A 21,477-nucleotide genomic window follows, 5' to 3' on the forward strand; every position below is an offset into this window, starting at 1 on the left:
TTTTCGACAATAATGCGGCGACGGAAGCCCCAGACAGCCCGAGGGCCGCAAGGGGATCCGCCGCAGCCGAGGAGGTGGTACCCGCACGGGGACCCCGACCGGACGAACCGGCCACCACAGGGGTGGAGACGGACTGTACGTACAGCCGGTACCGCTCAAACTCCGCAGGCCCCAGACCTTCGCACAGGGTACACCGGGTGTCCCCGCAAGGAACCCTGCACCGCGGGCAACGATCGTGGGGATCCCGGGATGACAAAAACTTTCTGCACACCCCACAACTCCGAGGAGCAGGGGTAGAGGGGGTGGATACTGGGGACATATCCATGTCAGACATTGTTTGCTATAAACAAAGAACAAAACATGGTTACAACGCACGCACCACAACGATTCACAAACGAGCATTTTCACAAGAAAATAAACGAGCAATGTGAACATATAACATACACATATAACTTTTATTAAAGAAATAAGTTATGTTAACCCCCAAAACATACAAGAACAGGGGAAACGTAAAACACAACGTGCATACGCGAACCCCGCAAGTATAGAGAAAAAAGGGCGGGAAAAATTTTCCGTTTGGCGGGAAAATTAGAACCAAGCGTAGCTACCGCAACGCCCCATAAAAGCACAGTTTATTAGAGAATAAACTATAATAAATATCACCAAATCTTCCAGGAACGCTTCAGCAGGAGAAAACACGTCTTGCTAAGCAGACGAAGGAGACAAGAGTGAAGGGTGTCACATGGCAGCTAGGTGGCTACGCACGTGCTGCATGAGGTAATTGAGATCTCTGTGGTAGATTTCGCTATAGCAGCAGTTGTGGGAGACAACAGCCTCGGTATAACAGTGGTAACGTATTACTTAATGTAATTAATCCAAATAGCTGGGATAATTTCTAATACAACATGTGTGTAAGGTGACAAGTAATATGAAGATTCTGTGATGTCATCACTTCTGGTTGATCACGTGGCAGCTGTGAGAGAGTAGGCTTCACAACAGGTTGGAACAACTTTTTCTTCAGTTGGACCTCACTCAGCTTTGTGTCTGTCAAAAATAAGCAGTAAATGCATTAAGGAGTTTTGCAGGATAAATAAAAGTTATTTGGAATTGAAAAAAATGCAAACCATGACGTACGAAATGTGTCCCCCACTGATCTCCTCTGTTGCCAGGTAGAAGACGGTAATGGCGCAGCGGCAGTCCGAGTCAAAGGTGAACTCCAGGGTGTACTGTGTGGAAGCCTTCTCCTGCTCCAGGGGAACCTTCTCAAACACCGGAGATCTGCAAACACAAGTTTTCAATGTTCTCAATTTTCTCCTGCAGGGCATGGGATACATTACCAGATACAGTTTCTAGCCCTTATTAGTGATAAAAAACAACAACTTGAGGTGAGGATGTTTCCGATTCTTCAAATGTTCAAGATAATACTCATGAACAATTGAAAGAATCAACACATTTTGAATAAATAGAAAAGCAATAACAAAAACAGCAACTGCACCTACAGAAGTAGTAATAGTTTGATGAACTGCATTCTTCAGTCATTCAAAATCCGTATTATAAAGAGTTTCTACATCTATACATTTTTATGTACCGGTATGCGCTGATACACCTTTATAAAATCTGTTGTACTTGTAAACAAAGGGATAGCCAATACACACCTGCAATGTTAACTGAACGTATTGAAGAACTTAATCACAAATGCATGACCAAAATTAATTTTAAAATTGAAAATAGTGTAATGTAAAAATAGTACTGATAAAAAATGACACGCAAAGTCTTCCCCCAAACGAAAAATATCCTCCAGGAAGAGGAATCCCCTTCATCCCCTTCCTGGATGTTAAAACCGGTTCCTGCTGCTTGACGCCCTGCACAATTTCAACTATCAGGACAGTGCCTAGTCTGCCTGGTGGTTTATTGGGGGTCCTCCTACTTGTCCCACACCTATTGTTGTGGGTACAAATTCACCTGAGCAGGGTGATGGGTAAGACAATAGGGGATTAAGGGGGGCATCTCACATAAGACAAGTAGTTGGTGAATATCTCACAAAATGTAACAACACAACTAATTGGTGAAATCTATTCACATACACTGTACTGAGTTAAAACATTTAAAACATACATCAATGAGTGAGTGAACATATTAATCATTTAGTAAGATTTGGGCTATAAAAGGAATTACAGATAGAAAACAGTATTGATTTACAGCGTATTCCCAACTCTATCGGCACTTGGCTTTTGCAGGATACAAGTTCATGATTAAGACCAGATGCAAACTTCCATTCATTGGGAAATGTCCTCAAAGAGGATGCCCAACCACCAATAACACCAAACATGAGTTTGTCACGAAGCACAATTATATGTCTCTGAGCAGTGGGACGACGCCACAAATCATCTTAGCATCCAAATATGTACAAATTCATTGACATACCTCAGGTTGAGCAGAAAGATACTGCGATCACAATCCATGTATTTTGATACTAACCAAGAAGTAACAACGCCTAGACTATCCCCATGAGAGGGAGAAGATACAACTTCTTGAATGTTAAATGTCAAATTGGCCAAATAAGACAATATTTTAACATGGTGATCATTCTTTTAATCAGTGGTTTATTATATATTTTGAAGTAAACAAATGCTGGATGTAAGGATGTATATTGCTTAAACGAAAACGATGGGAGTTATCCCTTGGCCAGCTGCTAGACAAGTAGGGAATCACCATTTATGGTATCCTCACAGGATGCTTGTCGTAAAAAGCTCACTCCAGATATACGAGTATTTTGTTATTTTAATTATTCACAATGTCAAGATCAAAGGTCGTTTCACACACTCAGCTCTGTATGCAATGTTATTTTAGTAGGTTTTGTTTGCCAAATAATTAGTAAAATCTAAATATTTTTTACATTTGTATATTTATCCTGCTACTGCTTATGACGGAAACAGCACTTTGCGATGGTCCTAAACAGAAGAAAAAGTTGTTTCCAATCAAGTCTACTCTAACTCACACACCTTTCACGAGATCACCGGTAGTGATGTCATCATATCACCACATTTCTTTTGTCACCCATAAAAGATTTTCTGAAGCTATTGTTGGTAGGCAGGTCTGGGACAGGTGGGCCCTTAGATGTAGTAATGCAGGATAAGTATACAAATGTAAATAATATTTAGATTTAACTAAATTATTTACTTATCCTGCTTTACTCCTTAATACATCTGTATCAGACGGTTCATAAAACACACGTGTCAAGGTGACTGTTAGGCGTCTCAAGCGCAGATCGGAATTGCTCGCTCAATCTGAGAGTTGAGGATAAGTCTAGATTAAAAAACAGTAAGAATAAAAAAATAGCTGAGCTAAAATCAGAAAACTGAAATACGGAGCCAAGGCAATCAGCCTGATAATCCCCCTAACGGGCATGTCAAAACACTGTGGGAGTCAGGTAAGACAGGCTCTGTTGTGCGATATCGTATGCATGAAGGTGACTGCATGTAACTATAGTGAAATGGTGTTGCGACTGACGTTGGTCGTGGACATCTGGGATAACATCCATTTCCGCCTACCATGCCTAGTCTTAGAGCAGCGGTTAAAATCTTGTAAAGTGTGTACAAGAGTAGTTCTTCCTCATCCTCGACCCCTGCAATTGTAGAGACTGGTAAAATGGTGAAGGACCAGGTTGCCCTGGTAGCTAATTTTTAGATGTAAAATCTCAGCACAGCCCGAAGCGAAGTGCTCCCTGCATACCACGTTAAAAACGGACTCGGGTAATATCGAGTACATGTAGCTCGCTAACCCTCACAGCTGTGGCTAAAACGAAGACAAATATTGTTTGCTTGGTGAGGTTGAAGAAGGAAGTTGCGTGGAGGGCCTCGAACAGAGGGGCTTGGGGGCCCTCGCAAACCTCAAAGCACCACATTCAAATTCCAAGCAGGGGGACAGAATTTGGCCGTCTGATTATCAAGCCTAAAGGCGTGTTGGAGGGCTTGTACTTCCGGCACTTTGATCACCTTACGATTCTCTGGAATGGCCAACACTGAATTAAGAGCCACCAAGTTCATAGTAATGGTGCTGCCTTTCATGTGTCGGTTGGTACTCTGCCAAGAATTGAGGTGATGCTGTAGTGGGATCTTGATTTTTCACCCTTACAAAAGATGGACGGTGTGCCAAGGCAATGACTTTAGCTGCCGGAGTCGAATAGCTCTAAGTGCTGTAGATGTGCACTCCATCCCTGTAGGGAGGCGTCTATGAACAAGTGTAGTGTTGAGGTAAGCCCTGGTAAGGAGACGCCTCCTAAGACGTTCGCCTCTTATCATCAAACAACTGAGGTGAGTCCTTAGGTGAGACGGTAGAGTGATGGCTACATATGTGTTCTGATGTTTGATGTTAAGAATCAGGAACTGTTGTATTGGGCTGGGCTTGGCCGGGCTGATGTGAGCGATCACAACAACACTTGCCACTGGTTAAGTGTGCGGGATTGTCAAAGGGCAGGTGACAGATGGCTAAGGTGATTCCTCATGTGGTCTATCTGCTGTCTACTGTCTGAAGGTGATCTAGACAATTGGTATTAGTCTCACTCAAGTCCTGCTCCGTGGCCTTGGGTGATTCCTCATGTGGTCTATCTGCCGTTGTTGAAAGTCTACTGTCTGAAGATGATCTAGACAATTGGCATTAGTCTCAGTCAAGTCCTGCTCCGTGGCCTTGGGTGATTCCTCATGTGGTCTATCTGCCGTTGTTGAAAGTCTACTGTCTGAAGGTGATCTAGACAATTGGCATTAGTCTCAGTCAAGTCCTGCTCCATGGCCTGGGATGAAGACGCCAAAGCCGACAAGGGTTTGAGTGATGTCTCTATGAAGGGGAACCTTGGATCTTCAGTATGGTCGGCTTGGATAAACCAGTCATCCTCTGGAGGTCCTCGCCCAAGGTATGCGCCTGGTCAGCCACTTCAAAGGTATTAATAGGAAAGTCATATTTCCTAAACCTCGGCACCTTGAACGCTAGTGCAGGTGTTAGCCAGGAGAAATCTTCATCCATCGCCTCGACCATATCCCTGAGCATGGGATCCGGTGGTATCAACGTAGGGTGGGACAAAATGGTGTCTCTCTTTTGATGTTTGAGTTTGATGGGTTAAATAACAAGCATGAAATAAGCATGAATAAATGTAATTTTTTAACTTATCCTGCATTACTCCGTATTGCATTTACTGCTGTCTTTGACAGAGAGACGAACTGTGTGAGATCCAGCTGCTGAAGAAAGTTGTCCCAACCAGCCCAGGAGGCAGCGCCCTCTCAGTCGGCACGTGACCCGGAAGTCATGACGTCACACCAAAACTCATAACTGCTTTGTCACCTCCACGGACGGACGTACTTTGTATCCCTTGTGGAAATTAAAGCTTATTATTTGTTTTTTATATTTTGCGTGTTTCTACATTCATTATATGCTGCTACATTGTTACCTGTTATGGGCCGTGACCTTAGGGTCTTCCCATTCGTAAATTGTAACGTTTATCGCTCGTCTGTGGCTCACGTCACAGTAATTTACGGGCGCAATGTTGTTCCCGCCATTTTGTTTTCTTTCCCGCCATTTTGGCCATTCACCACGTGGCCACGTAATGTCGTGTTCTGCGTTTTGAATTCTCTCTTTGGCTTGGGTAATACATTACATTTATGTATGTTGTTTTGGTGTGCTTAAAGCCTTGCCTTTTCGCTACCTCTCAGCGTAATTGTTTCTTCTCATAAACTTCAATATAATACGAAGTTTTTGAGTTACATTATGTCTCCCGTACTCTGTGGTTTTGCCACATGGTTACGTGTTTGCTTAAGGCTTTGCCTTTTCGCTCCCTTTTAGCGTACTTGTTTATCTCATAAACTTTAATAAAATATACTGTTTTTGAGTTACTTTATGCTTCCCATACTTTGTGATTGGCCACATGGTTATGTGTTTGCTTAAAGCTATGCTTTTTCGCTACCTTTTAGTGTCATTGTTTGATCTCATAAACTTCATTGAAATACAAAGTTTCTGAATCACATTATGCTTCCCGCACTTTGTGGCTTTGCCACATAGTTATGTTTTGCTTAAATTCCAGATTTTCTGCCTCGCTGCACTTGTTGCCGCGGGAACAAATCTGGTCGGGGCCGCCCCTTTCTGCCGTGATTGTACGACGCCCTGTACTTTCACAAGGCAGTGCCGATGTTGCAGTCATTCGTCGCTGTGATCCTTCAGCTCATGCGAGTATCCAGGACACACCTCGCTCAACGTGCTCGTCGACCCCCACCTACGTTGATGGCAGCAGCACTCAGAGGAGCTTCACGGCGGCTCCCAACGTAGAGTCTGCCTCCCATGGCACGACATACGACCGTTCACGGTCTCCTACTCCACCGGCGGCTCCAGCGCTCCCAACGTAGAGTCTGCCTCCAATGGCACGACATACGACCGTTCACGGTCTCCTACTCCACTGGCGGCTCCAGCGCTCCCAACGTAGAGTCTGCCTCCCCTGGCACGACATACGACCGTTCATGGTTTCCAACACCGTCAACGCTGATGTCTCGGCGCCTCCGATGTCTCGGCGCCTCCGGCACTCCCAGCGCCTCCGATGTCTCGCGCCTCTGATGTCTCGGCGCCGGGAGCCTCCGGCGCCTCTGATGACTCGGCGCTCCCGGCGCCTCCGATGACTCGGCGCCTCTAATGTCTCCGCGCTCCGGCGCCTCCGCATCCTCTGATGTCTTCGGCGCTCAACAAGCTTCAGATCAACAAGCTTTATCAAGCTCAGATCAACGAGCCGACCATCCGATCTTCTACTGCGGCTTAAGGGGCACTATCGGCAATGGCCTCCCCGGCGCCACTGCCCTCTTCTCTTGCTGCCGTCTCATAACTCGTCACAAGGAGAAGCATGGTGAAACAACTGTCGCCGCTCCTGTCGCTACTCTCCCGTCGGTCTTCGGGATCGTGACTATCGTTCTACTTCCTGGGTGGAATCATTTCAACCAATAGACAGTTGGTCTGATTCAACTTGCCCACTGAGACGTTATCCATAATCCCGTCGTTTAAAGCGCTATGATTCCGGAGAGATGACCTGCGGGTTTCCATCAAAACAGAGCGTCATGTGAACAGCGTCTGTATCAGATTCGACGACGACATCCACTTACAAAGAGTTTACTTCGTCGACATCGCAGACATCAACGCTGTTCTACCCTACCCTAGCGCCAGCATTCCTGAAAGAGACTCTTCCTCGGCGCTCCCCGGGTTTTCCACGACGCCCATGGGGTTCCGTGTTTTATCGCAAAACTCGGGTACACCACTTGATCGTCTCTCACACAGTTCATTGAGGATTGTCTGTGTGTGGAGTTTGTACCTCAGTTCCGACTCCAAGGCGGTTTTCTCGGCTACTGCGCAGAGTGATTTACATGTCACGTGTCAAGTACTCGGACTGTCAACAACTCCGACCGGATTTAGGTCAACTTACCATGGCAAGGGGTGCCATGTATTTCTACAGATTGGTTTCCATGTCTATCTGTACGCTTGGTGATACCACTCAACCAGGCGCCTGTCGCAGTCCATCCATGCACGGATGTTGGAAACAATAGACCTCCTCTACCAACACGGCTGTCACGAGGAACCTTGTTTCATCAACCCTTCGCTATAAGAACGATAGCGTCTATAGGCGTTCAAGGGATGGAAAAGATCGCCTTCCTTCGTCCGGTTTGATCTTTTCGACTTCGACACCTTCCTATCTTCTGCCTTGACTACCGGACACAGTGTCGATTTGATACTTAAAGTCCCTCGGCCGTCCCACTGACCCCTGTTGCATACCTGCCTCGTATCGTGTTGTCGTCCTCCATCGTCACCTCGAGATAAGAACAGGAGTACTTATACGCCGCTTCAGGGATGAAAACGATCTCATTACTTCGTGCAATGGACATATTGCCTCGACTTCCTACTACCCGGTTACGTCGATGCCCCGGCGGTCAATTGTGAAGCTGGTTTACTTCGTCTACTTGAGGTGGGCTCGCAGGCGATCACACCTTTTTCCGAATCGTACCGACGGTACGCAATCGCAGACCCCTGTTGCTGACTACCTCCCCTGCCACCTTGTCAGTGGCTAGTGGCCCACACCAGCCCACATTGTGACCACCTGTGATCCAGAGATCAACACCATTGGCACAGCAACAGCCTCGAGATAAAGGCTTATCCGGGACGTCACTTGCTGACAGTGCATTCTCGGTCACGCCCTGTTGATCTTGTCCACTGACGACGTCCCCGTAGTGTGGTGTTTGCGGACCCAGAGTACTCGCCCCTCTCCCGGCGCTACAAACTCGACCGGCGCCCCCGAGAATCACCATCTTCGGCGTTCCAGGCGCCTCAAGCTCTCCGACGCCTCACGCTCTCCGGCGTCTCGGGCCAGACTATGTCAAACGGTCGACACCCCAACCCTAGATCTGTTTGCCTCATATCATGAATGTGGCCAGCTGTCGTCTTCCATTCCACCTGTGCCGGATACGACCGCTGTGGCAGTCGAAGCCTTCCATCGTTCCTGAGAAGGATTACGCGCGTACGCTTTTCCGACTCCCGTTCTCCCTCCCACGGTTCTTCAGAGATCCAGGCCACTCGACCCCTGCCATTGACTTTGGTCTCGCCTTATTGGTCAGCCAGAAGTTGAGTTATCGACCTCCGAAACATAGCCAGAGACAACCCCTGGAACTTCCGGTGTGGTCCAACCTTCTGCTCCATCCACACGGTCTGTTGCCACACCCTAATACCCGCATGTTATCGTCTGCACGCCTGACACACATGCAGAAAGCCAAGGGCTATTCGGCTAGAGCGACCAAGGCTATTGCTTCAGCCCACCGTCCATCTACAGGAGGACTGTATGCTGATAAATGATGCTTGTTCCAGGCATTTTGTTCAGACAAACACCAGGATCCGATGACAGCGTCACCGCAGATCCTGGATCAGTTCCTTCTGTACTTGCCTAGCACCCGTCGGTTGAAGGGCTTACCACCCCCACATACCTGGTCGCCATCTACTCCGTTCTGGCCATCCCGGACGATCGGAGAAAGACGAAAATTCCCGACCTACGGGCCTGGCTGCGCTCGTTCAGTCTTGAAGACCTGAAGGCCAAGTTCGGACCGCCTGCGTTGGATCTGAATGTGGTCTTCAACGCCCTTCGAACCACTCCCCTCGTCTTCTTTCTACGACCTTAAGTAGAAGACGGGTGTTTCTACTGGTTTTGACTACTGTCCCTCGAGTCCATGTACAGCACGCCCTCGACGTCTCCCGTGCCCGGTTCGAATGCGGTACCCAGGGCGCCGTTCATCATGGACCGTACTGGGACATCAACGTAAAGACTCAACTCCCAGGACAGCCTGATAGATCATTCCTTGTCCCCTCCCCCCTCGTCCAGTGTGGGTGCCGAGGATGAGCGTCATTATGCCCAGTAAGGGCACTGAAGGTTATTCTACGATCTAAAGACTGCCGCAAGTCTAGGAAACACCTTTTTCTGCCGGTCTCCCCTTCGTCGCAGTTGTTGGTCAGCCGGAATACTTTTCCTTGTGGCTCCGGGCGGTCATCCTTAAAGCTTATGAGCCGCCGGATTGGACCCTCCCCCCAAAGGCTATCACCTGAAATAAAACGAGATCAGGGCGATCGTATTTACACTGGTTCTTCACGGTATACTGTTCCATCCAGTTGTTCAGGGAAGCCTGTTCGTGGCGATCGGACACCGCCTTCACCAACCACTACTTCCGTGATGTAGCCTTGAAAGTTGTCGCCGGCGTTCACAGTTTTGGTCCCTGGTTGTAGCCCAACAGGTCATCTATCTCCGACGCCACTGATTCTCCGATACCCTGAGCGGGGCCCGTCGACCTCTCTGGTGTTTATCACCCCAGACGAGACGGCTCTCTTGTGTTCCGCATTCGCTCTTAGGTCAGTTTTAGTTTTGGGTTACCCGACTCTTCTATTGCTGTCACCTCTCCGCGTTTTACTTTTTGCATCAACTCTCGTTTCCTGACGACAGGAATGGTAGTTGATGTGGACACCGGCGCCGACGCCAACGCCGCTGCTTCTCTGATACCTGAGCGGTGCCCGTCTGCCTCACCGGTGTTCCTTGCCTCCAGCCTAGAGGGCTCTCCTGCGTTTCGCATTCGCTCTTGGGATTGGTCGTAGATTTTGCCGCCGACGCCGCTAATTCTTCGATTCCCCGAGCGGGGCCCGTCAAACTCTCTGGTGTTTATCGCCTCAGATTAGAGGGCTCTACTGCGTTTCGCATTCGCTCTTCGGTAAGTTATATATTTTGGCTACAGGCCTCATTGTATTTCGGTTACCTATTCGGGCGTTTCGTTTTTGCATCGACTCTTGTTTCCTGAAGACAGGAATGGTCGTAGATGTTCCGGTCATCACTTGTATGCGGTGCGGATTCATCGGACCTTGACTAGGGTTTAATATGGTTCACATCTGCAGGTATGCCCACCGGCCATGCCGTCTGATAAAGATGCAATACGGAGTAATGCAGGATAAGTTAAAAAATTTAGTAAAATCTAAATATTTTTTACATTTGTATACTTATCCTGCATTACGAAGTCTAAGTGCCCTCCCTTTCGCTACGCTACCTCCCCACGAAGTTTCAGATGTTATGTTTAAAGCAGTTATGTCTTTTGGTGTGACGTCATGACTTCCGGGTCACGTGCCGACTGTGAGAGGGCGCTGCCTCCTGGGCTGGTTGGGACAACTTTCTTCAGCAGCTGGATCTCACACAGTTCGTCTCTCTGTCAAAGACAGCAGTAAATGCAATACGGAGTAATGCAGGATAAGTATACAAATGTAAAAAATATTTAGATTTTACTAATATTATTACACAAATACAAGTATAATAATAAGATAAAAGTATACTCCACTCGTCACAGAAGAAATTTAACATGGAAGCAAAGTGTTAACCACAAATTAAAGCCTAATATTGAGGAACAAAGACACAACATGTCTGTACGATGCCAAGCAGGAATGTGGTGAGACGTGATGTCACTTCTGTCAATCACGTGACAGCTGTGCGAGTTGGTCCTCGGACAGAAATAGACTTGACTGGAAACAACTTTTTCTTCAGTTTAGGACCATCGCAAGGCGCTGTTTCTGCCATTAGGTAAGAAGTAGATGCATTTGGGAGTAATGCAGGATAACTCAAACATGTATGTACATTGTGGGATGTTTGGGGAAACACAGGGCTCAAAGAAAGTCTTAAACCCAATATGTCCTGCAGGGCAAGTAGACATTATTTTGTACTTGTCCTGCAATATTTTCACTTTATAGAGCTTAATGTTCTCAGTTATTATTACCATTTTATGTAATTAACTTGAGAGTTGAGCTTATTTATGACATAGACAGTACACAGTCACTGCCATCTACATTCATCTCAGCCCATTCAAAGTCACTCAACCATGAACATTTTGTTTTCAGTTTTTACAGTCATATTGTTTTTCGTAAATAAATTCATTTTTGTGTCTGTTTGGTAATCAAATCATGTTCTTTATCGTCAGCAACACCAGTCCATATTTAAAAACAGTCTTAACCCTCACAAAATCATTCACCTTCACTTTGACATTTGAGAATTATTAACAAGCCACTTGCAAACAAAAATTTAGCAAAATCTAAATATTTTTTACATTTGTACTTATCCTGCATTACTCCTTAATGCATTCACTGCAAGACAACAAGAAGACAGTGCAAGGGCGATGATCTTGGCTGAAGAAATAATGATGTTGTTGATTTCAATTTATACAGACCACTGTCATGTGACCTTGATGACATGTAAACCTTCTTCACATCACTGCCTGTTGCCCGAGCTTAAAAAACATACTTTTGAGATTTCTGTTGCCAAAGTGGGGAGGCAAGTCTGCAATGGGTGGGTCCTTAAACATAGTTATGCTGTGCAAGTTTACAAATGTAAAAAATATTTAGATTTTACTAAATTTTTTACTTATCTTGCATTACTCCTTAATGCATCTGCATTGTAAACCTTCAGAAATACAGAAACCTCAATAAGTCACACCCTGAAAAGACGACAAAACACAGGTATAAATAACTGCTTCTCGAATCACACCTAGTCTTGGAGAGGCGGATGAAAACTTGAAGTGCTCACACCGGGCACAGGAGAAGTGCACCTTTATCTTCGGCTCCCACAATAGTTGATATTGGTGGGATGGTGAAGGAACGATCGGGTTGGCCTGGTAGTTGATTTTTTCTTATAAAATCCCAGCATATCCCAGATGTACCACTCCGTGCGTCCCTTGCTTAAAGCGGAGGAAAAATGAGGACGCATAGAGGGGCTTGAAGGGGGAGCCTCGCAAACCTCAAAGTACCAGGATCAAATCCCAGGCAGGTGGGCGGAACTTGGTCTTCTGATCCTCAAGCCTGAATCGTAGTAGGGCCTGTAATTCCGGGACCTTAGTCATCTTACGATTTTACCGGAACGGCCAACACTGAGTCAAGTGCAACCAAATACGATATAGTGGTGCTACCTTTCAAGTGTCTATGGGTAGATGTAGGAGGTATTCGGCTAGGAAGCAGGGTTGCATCTATAAAATCTTAAATGTTAGGGATGGCCCCCACCCTCAGGAAGAAAAGGGGGGCATGGAGTGTTTTCAATGGGGGTAACAAAATTGACAACCACATACAGAATGTACTTTACTTCCTCTTATTTAGCCTTACAAAGGGACTTGGACAATAAACTTTTAAATGGTTTACTTACCAGTTTCTTGTCATTTAGCTTCTCACAATAGCATCATGTTAATGGCACAGACAGTATATTCCAGAGAAACTTCTTATACTTAACAAACTTGTAGAACTTTAAACACTTTTAAAACTTCAAAAACAAACTTCTGAAACAGTGAAACACTGAAATGTTTAAACGCCATGAATAAGGAATAGTCAAGTTGTCTGGTAATTAATGCCACAATCCTAGTTATGAAAAAGTCTTCTGTCCTTCTTTCCTTTCCAAATGATCTAACGTTGAGGTTCGAAAGTTTACATTTCCATCCGTAAATGTATTAGATTTTCCAGTTCTTTGGCATCACAGACAAATCATTTCGACCTTTTCGTTCAAATCGAGCCATGGGCGCGTAGTTCTCCATTCGGTTTGAAAAACATACTTTCGTTCACGCTTACCCTTGTCTACGGAACTGATGTCGCCAACTGATGTCGCTTTAGATTCGGTAGATTCTTGAATATTTTCATCTGTGCCGATGGTTCCAGATTTAAAGAAATCTAGCAATGTTCGATTCCTTTTTGGCACTGTCGCCATTTTTACCACATGTCATGACATTAGATCTAGCATTCTCGCGAGATCTGACCAAAGTGAACAGCCAATCAGAAGTAGGGTTCCAAAGAACTCTAGCAAACTTGTCATTGTTTCGATTACGAGCGAGCGTCTCTGCAAGGTTTGACAGTTTGTCACATTAGGTTGAATTTTATATATCAGAAAGAATTTAATTGCTTTTTTTACAGTTATACATGGCAGAAAGAAAAATAAATACTAGGGGAATGCCCCACATTTAAAGTAATTTTGCTGCACCCCTGCCGCACTCAATTTTATTTTTAGGGCATTTTATGTATTTAAGCGGCAGTGCCCCAATGCCGCATCTCTAGATGCAACCCTGAGGAAGTGTGGTGACACAGTAGTAGGGTCTTGATTTTTTGCCTTGCAAAAAGTCTTAAATGATCCCCACGTGTCATTGTATGGTCCTCTGGTCGAGGGACGATGAGCTAAAGCAAAAGCTTTTGTTGCCCGCCCTGAATAGCCCTTCGCACTTAACGCCTTTTTAAGATAAACCAACCAGGCAGACGAAACCTGTCTGGTGTTGGGTGAAGCAATTTGCTGTGAGGGTGGATAAGTAGGTTGGACCGCTGTGGGAGGGGTCTGCTAGATTTCTGACCTCGACGAACCATCCTCTTGCCGGCCACCAGGGCGTGACCAAAGACAGAGCAAGATTCCTTGTCTTCTGATTTTTTGCATCACCTTGGGAAGTAGAACTGGTGGCGGAAAAGCATATTCTTTCAACCCTTCCCAAGGTCCACTGCCCAAGCCTGCGGATCCGGTAACAGGGAGACATACGTCCTGAGTTTCTGGTTTTGGCTCGAGGCAAACAGGTCAATGTTTGGTTGCCCAAACTTCTGAAGCAGTATCTGGAATGCTTCTGTATGAAGTTTCCACTCAAAGGGGGCCACCCTGTCTGGACACGAGAGGCCTCTGCTGGTGAAGCCCTGTGCCGAGGTGAGTAACCCTAGCAACACTTGCCATTGGCGCAGCGTGCGTAGTTGGTGTAACGCAGGTGACAAGAGGCATAAGATTTTGTGCCGTCTGTCCCTCGGTACTGATAGGAGATCCAGGTCTGTTTGGAACAGGCCTCCTATGAACTGAAGGCGATAGGATGGAATTAACTCCTACTTCGCCTCATTGATTATCCATCACAGTTGATATAGTGGCTGTCTTGGCTGGCTTAAATGACGGCAGAAGTCTGAGCTTGGAGAAGTCTTCATCCAATGACCTAGACATATCTGTCAGCATTAAGTTGGACGGAAATGATGTAGGATGCGACCATAAAAGCACTGATACAAGACGGTCCGCTACCCAATCAGGTACTTGCACTAAGGTGAGGTGCGTATTCCATTCTACTGAGGAATCGCCATCTTCGCCATTTGAAGAGTCTGACGAATCAGAACGGTGTTGACCTGTTCGCCTACACGGCAATCGGCTTCTGACCTCAGACAGAGGGCTTCGATGATCCACCTGGGACTCATGCGTCGATGTTCACGTACACGCAGACGTACTAGGGCTGCCCAGCGATGATTGCGCTGTACTATGACGTGCATTAGGCGTACTGTAGATATTAGGTGCTGGGGTAGGCACTAAGCCCTGTGCGATGGTTGTAACTGATGCAGGCACAGGCGTAGACTACTGCCACATGGATTGCATGAAGTTTTGCATCTAATTAGTGGTCTGGAACAGTGTTGACGCCTTAGCGTACATCTGCTGTGCTGGATAAGTTGTTGGAACAGCGCTAAGCTAATCATGCGTTGCCTGCAAACAATTGTAACACAAATTCAAAATGGCGGACAACAACAAACAAGTGGCTGGAAAAAAGTCAGGGTGTTTACGGATAAATCATCCACATAAAACTATCACATGTATACAACATGGTGAAAGTAATATGAAAGGAATACATTACCCATCGCTGATCAATTTTAGAATTATAGCCGAAAGCTGCACATGCTGCAACTCCTCAAAACAAGCAGACAAGTGGACTTTTCGGGCCCTGACACAAGTATGCTGACACAGTTTACCTATGCCCTGTTACACAAAGCAGCCCACTAATGCTACCACTGTTGCAGCGGAAATCCCACAACTTTTCTGTGCATGACGCAATTAAAATACAAAAATGCGTCCGGCTGGGCGCACTAAGCTTTTCACCTTTACTTACCTCAATGTAATTTTAATCCGAAAGGTTGTGTATTATAAGTAAACATTGCAGTCAATCATCAGCGTGTATTTTTAACCAAATGTGTCCGCCATGTTTGAGATTACTATAGTGATACTTTTACCAATCGTAGGCAAGCTTACAATTAACGACAGCAGGGCTGCACTGAATATTTTTTTTCCGACCAATCAGAATTAGTGTTTCTAAATAAATACTGTCATAGCCGGCAGTGATAAGCATGGCGTCTGCTAAACCAAAGAAGCAACAAATGTGCATGGAAACATTGTTGTCATGAACTTTTGATTATTATGAAGTTTCAATTGTTATAGTTTAAACTTTATTATAACAGTAAGTTAACAGTGTAAAGAGTGTTTTAACATTACAGTAAGAGTTTACTGGACTGTTGAAAATGAAATGTGCATTTGTTTAGAGTGTATCTGTTGAAAGCTTAAGCTTTTCATGTTTGCGGAGTGAGACTGACTTGAAAGAACTTTGGATGAATCTTGATGCAGTTTGTAACAGTTTATTATAAGGCGACAATTTTTTTTATTTCTTGGTTCACGGATACGCCGCTCTTTCAAAGTCCAAATGTTAAAAAACAAGTATTTGTCACAGAGTGACGAAATATCCCCCACCATATACACCATAGTACCAAATATGAAGACAATCCAGCGATTAGTTCTTGAGATATTGTGGCAACACCGTTTTCCAACTCCAAAAACAGATTTGCCTGCTGTGACCTTGAAAATGGGGTCAAGGTCACCAAAACCGACTGGTGTCTGGGGTGTCTGTATATACACCATAGTTCCAAATATGAAGACAATCGAGAGGTTTAGTTCTTGAGATATCGCGGCAACACCGTTTTCCAACTCTAAAAGCAGATTTGCCTGCTGTGACCTTGAAAATGGGATCAAGGTCACCAAAACCGACTGGTGTCTGCGGAGTCTGTATATACACTATAGTTCCAAATATGAAGACAATCCAGTGTTTAGTTCTTGAGATATCGCGGCAACACCGTTTTCCAACTCCAAAAGCAGATTTGCCTGCTGTGACCTTGAAAATGGGGTCAAGGTCACCAAAACCGACTGGTGTCTGCGGAGTCTGTATATACACTATAGTTCCAAATATGAAGACAATCCAGTGTTTAGTTCTTGAGATATCGCGGCAACACCGTTTTCCAACTCCAAAAGCAGATTTGCCTGCTGTGACCTTGAAAATGGGGTCAAGGTCACCAAAACCGACTGGTGTCTGCGGAGTCTGTATATACACCATAGTTCCAAATATGAAGACAATCCAGTGTTTAGTTCTTGAGATATCGCGGCAACACCGTTTTCCAACTCTAAAAGCAGATTTGTCTGCTGTGACCTTGAAAATGGGATCAAGGTCACCAAAACCGACTGGTGTCTGCGGAGTCTGTATATACACCATAGTTCCAAATATGAAGACAATCCAGTGTTTAGTTCTTGAGATATCGCGGCAACAAACAGGTGGGACGTACGGACGGACGTACGGACGGTCGTGAATACTAATAATGAAAATTAGTAAAATCTAAATATTTTTTACATTTGTATACTTATCCTGCATTACTCCGTATTGCATTTACTGCTTTCTTTTGACAGAGAGACGAACTGTGTGAGATCCAGCTGCTGAAGAAAGTTGTCCCAACCAGCTCAGGAGGCAGCGCCCTCTCACAGTCGGCATGTGACCCGGAAGTCATGACATCACACCAAAACACATAACTGCTTTAAACAGAACATCTGAAACTTCGTAGGGAGGTAGCGTAGCGAAAGGGAGGGCACTTAGACTTCGTAATGCAGGATAAGTATACAAATGTAAACAATATTTAGATTTTACTAAATTTTTTAACTTATCCTGCATTACTCCGTATTGCATCTTTATCAGACGGCATGGCCGGTGGGCATACCTTCAGATGTGATCCATAATAAACCCTCATCAAGGTCCGATGAATCCGCACCGCATACAAGTGATGACCGGAACATCTACGACCATTCCTGTCTTCAGGAAACAAGAAACGCCCGAATAGGTAACCGAAATACAATGAGGCGGGTAGCCAAAAAATAGAACTTACCGAAGAGCGAAAGCGAAACGCAGTAGAGCCCTCTAATCTGAGGTGATAAACACCGGAGAGTTTGACGGGCCCCGCTTGGGGTATCGAAGAATCAGCGGCGTCGGCGGCAATATCTACGACCAATCCCAAGAGCGAATGTGAAACGCAGGAGAGCCCTCTAGGCTGGAGGCAAGGAACACCGGTGAGGTCGATGGGCACCGCTCAGGTATCAGAGAAGCAGTGGCGTTGGCGTCGGCGCCGGTGTCCACATCTACTTCCATTCCTGTCGTCAGGAAACGAGAGTTGATGCAAAAAGTAAAACGCGGACAGGTGACAGAAATAGAATGAAGCGGGTAACCCAAAACTAAAACTGACCTAAGAGCGAATGCGGAACGCAAGAGAGCCATCTTGTCTGGGGTGATAAACACCAGAGAGGTCGACGGGCCCCGCTCAGGGCATCGGAGACTCAGTGGCGTCGGTGATAGATGACCTGTTGGGCTACAACCAGGGACCAAAACTGTGAACGCCGGCGACATCTTTCAAGGCTACATCACGGAAGTAGTGGTTGGCGAAGGCGGTGTCCGATCGCCAAGAACAGGCTTCCCTGAACGACTGGATGGAAGTGTATACCGTGAAGAGCCATTGTAAATGCGATCGCCCTGATCTCGTGTCGGTTGATAGCCTTGGGGGGGAGGGTCCAATCCGGCGGCTTCATAAGCTTTAAGGATGACCACCCGGAGCCAGAGGGAAAAGTATTCCGGTTGACCAACGACTGCGACGAAGGGGAGACCGGCAGAAAAAAGGTGTTTCTTTTGGCTGGCTTTTAGATCGTCGTAGAACAACCTTCAGTGCCCTTACTGGGCATAATGACGCTCCTCCTCATCCTCGGCACCCACAATGGACGAGGGGGGAGGGGATAAAGATTGATCAATCAGGCTGTCATGGGAGTTGAGTCTTTAAGCTGAAGTCCCAGCACGGTCCATGATGAACGGCCCCCTGGGTACCGCATTCGAACCGGACACGGGAGACGTCGAGGGCGTGCTGTACATGGACTCGAGCGGCAGTAGCCAAAACCAGTAGAAACTTCTTCCTTAGGTCGTAGAAGGAAGACGAGGGGGTGGTTCGAAGGGCGTTTAAGACCACATTCAGATCCAACACAGGCGGTCTGAACTTGGCCTTCTGGTCTTCAAGACTGAACGAGCGCAGCCAGGCCCGTAGGTCGGGAATTTTCGTCTTTCTCCGATCGTTCGGGATGGCCAGAACGGAGTAGATGGCGACCTGGTAAATGGGGGTGGTAAAGCCCTTCAACCAACGGGTGCTGCGCAAGTACAGAAGGAACTGATCCAGGAACTGCGGTGACGCTGCGGATCCTGGTGTTTGTCTGAACAAAATGCCTGGAACGAGCACCATTTATCAGCATACAGTCCCCGTGTAGATGGACGGTGGGCTGAAGCAAGAGCCTTGGTCGCTCTAGCCGAATAGCCCTTGGCTCATGGGGCTTTCTGCAGATGCTGAAGACGATGGTATAGGAGACCGTGAACGGTCGTACGTCGTGCCATGGGAGGCAGACTCTACGTTGGGAGCGCCGGAGCCGCCAGTGGTGTTGGGAGCACTGTGAAGCTCGGCTGAGCGCTGCTGCTGTCAACGTAGATGGAGGCCCACGAACACGTTGAGCGAGGTGTGTCCTGGATACTCGTATGAGCTGAAGGATCACAGCGACGAATGACTGCAACATCGGCACTGCCTTGTGAAAGTACAGGGCGTCGTACAATCACGGCAGAAAGGGGCGGCCCCAACCAGAATTGTTCCCGTGGCAACAAATGCAGAAAATCTGGAATTTAAGCAAAACATAACTATGTGGCAAAACCACAAAGTGCGGGAAGCATAATGTAACTCAAACTTCGTATTTCAATGAAGTTTATGAGATCAAACAATTACGCTAAAAGGTAGCGAAAAAGCATAGCTTTAAGCAAACACGTAACCATGTGGCAAAATCACAAAGTATGGGAAGCATAATGTAACTCAAAAACTTTGTATTTTATTGAAGTTTATGAGAGGAAACAATTACGCTAAAAGGTAGTGAAAAGGCATAGCTTTAAGCAAACACGTAACCATGTGGCAAGACCACAGAGTACGGGAGACATAATGTAACTCAAAAACTTTGCATTTTATCGAAGTTTATGAGAGGAAACAATTATGTGTTTTGGTGTGACGTCATGACTTCCGGGTCACATGCCGACTGTGAGAGGGCGCTGCCTCCTGAGCTGGTTGGGACAACTTTCTTCAGCAGCTGGATCTCACACAGTTTGTCTCTCTGTCAAAAGACAGCAGTAAATGCAATACGGAGTAAGGCAGGATAAGTTAAAAAATTTACCTTTTTTTTTATTACCGCCGATCTTTTCGACAAAAAGTTCAAAAAAAAAAAAAAAGATTTCATTTCCTCGTCGAGAGTAAAGCAAAGGGAAGTCACTCTGATATTTCTTTCTCTAATACCATCAAAGCTTGTCAACGCAAAGCGCAGTGGTGACCAGTTTAACTATTTCAACACTGTTGGCCGTTCAAAGCCACAAGTCACCTCGCACGGTAGACCGTCCAAGTCACGTCAAAATAGTTTATAATTATATTAACCTACTTGTCATATCATTCACTTATTAAATCTATCACATTTCACGATGTCTGAAATACATATTCCATTTGATTTTATCATTTCTTTATCTATAGATCAAAAATGTATTCACTAGACACTATTTCCATTCAATGTTATTGAAAATAAAATTCTCGGACACACTTCGACAACGGGTCCTCATCGAACATGTCAAACAGCAAAATAAAGACGTTCCACGTGCTGAAACGTCTTTTTTTACAAAGTAATAAAATCATCAAAAATATATCTATATCAGTTACCAAACTGACATCTTAGTTATTATTTCCAACTTTTCGTGCGATCGCATGTAATCGTCAGTCAAATTACATCTCGCCTTTCGTCACCTCAATTTCTCGGCTCGGACACGATGTCTTGATGCCAAAATATATGCATAAGAAATCTTTGTCACAGCTCGTAACCTAGCTTTATGCATCCATAAAGTTCCATATTTTTAATATAGATCGTGATTTCATGCTTAAACGTTCAGAATAACATGATTTAACCCAAACCTTTCGCAAAAAGTCTGAAAATTACCGTTGCTGTAATTTGATTGGCTGCCTTAGGTTACGTGCTTAAATTTGACCAATCACTAACCTTGTAGTAGATTTTGTCGGTGAAACAATATAAGTTTTTTTTAATGTATACTGACATGGCAGCCTTCGACGTATGTGTTATTCATACGAAGCTTTGAAAACGGAGGTATTTCCTCATGTAAGTGAGCGGACAGCCACTATCATCGGGAAATGGGTGATGACAGATATTATTTGTAATTCTTTTTAAAATAACGTTCCAACAACGTAAACAAATGAAAATAAAAAAGAAATGGGTAAGTGGATTTTATGAATTCTTTTATTTGCCGAAAAAATCGTTAAATTTGCGCTTCATTGGTCCTTAATCTGGACGTTATGAATGTTTTAGCTTACATAATTTTTATTTAAAACGAACTTTATTTAGTTGTTAATGAATTATTTAAATAATGTAATACACATAACTTTCATATTTATAAACAATAGGATTAATTAGACCTTTCAAATAGTGTATGGCCAAACATGTAGTAGCAAAGTTAGTAAAATCTAAATATTTTTTACATTTGTATACTTATCCTGCATTACTCCTTAATGCATTCACTGCTTACTTACGACAACTAGAAGGACAGCGCTGCGAAGGTCCTGGGTGAAGAAATAAAGTTGTTGTTCTCAAGTCCCAATCAGTGGCCTTCCGTCGCTGTCCTGTGACCTTGATGACACCTAAGGTCATCTTCACATCACTGCCTGTCGCCCAAGCTCTTAGAAAAACATACTTTTGAGGTTTCTGAAGCCAAA

At 45.2% G+C, this 21,477-nt stretch overlaps 1 protein-coding gene across 1 annotated transcript in view; it reads right to left on the reverse strand.

The window, feature by feature from the left end:
• Positions 1 to 21,477, reverse strand: part of LOC124119390 (E3 ubiquitin-protein ligase MGRN1-like) — a 72,344-nt gene that overhangs the window by 39,845 nt on the left and 11,022 nt on the right. The window contains exon 4 of the mRNA XM_048402667.1: positions 1,135 to 1,278. Coding sequence (XP_048258624.1) covers positions 1,135 to 1,278 — 144 coding nt within the window. The remainder of the gene's footprint in view (positions 1 to 1,134; positions 1,279 to 21,477) is intronic.

Source organism: Haliotis rufescens, unplaced genomic scaffold, assembly GCF_023055435.1.
Source record: "Haliotis rufescens isolate VD_foot unplaced genomic scaffold, xgHalRufe1.0.p SCAF_28, whole genome shotgun sequence".
NCBI lineage: Eukaryota > Metazoa > Mollusca > Gastropoda > Lepetellida > Haliotidae > Haliotis > Haliotis rufescens.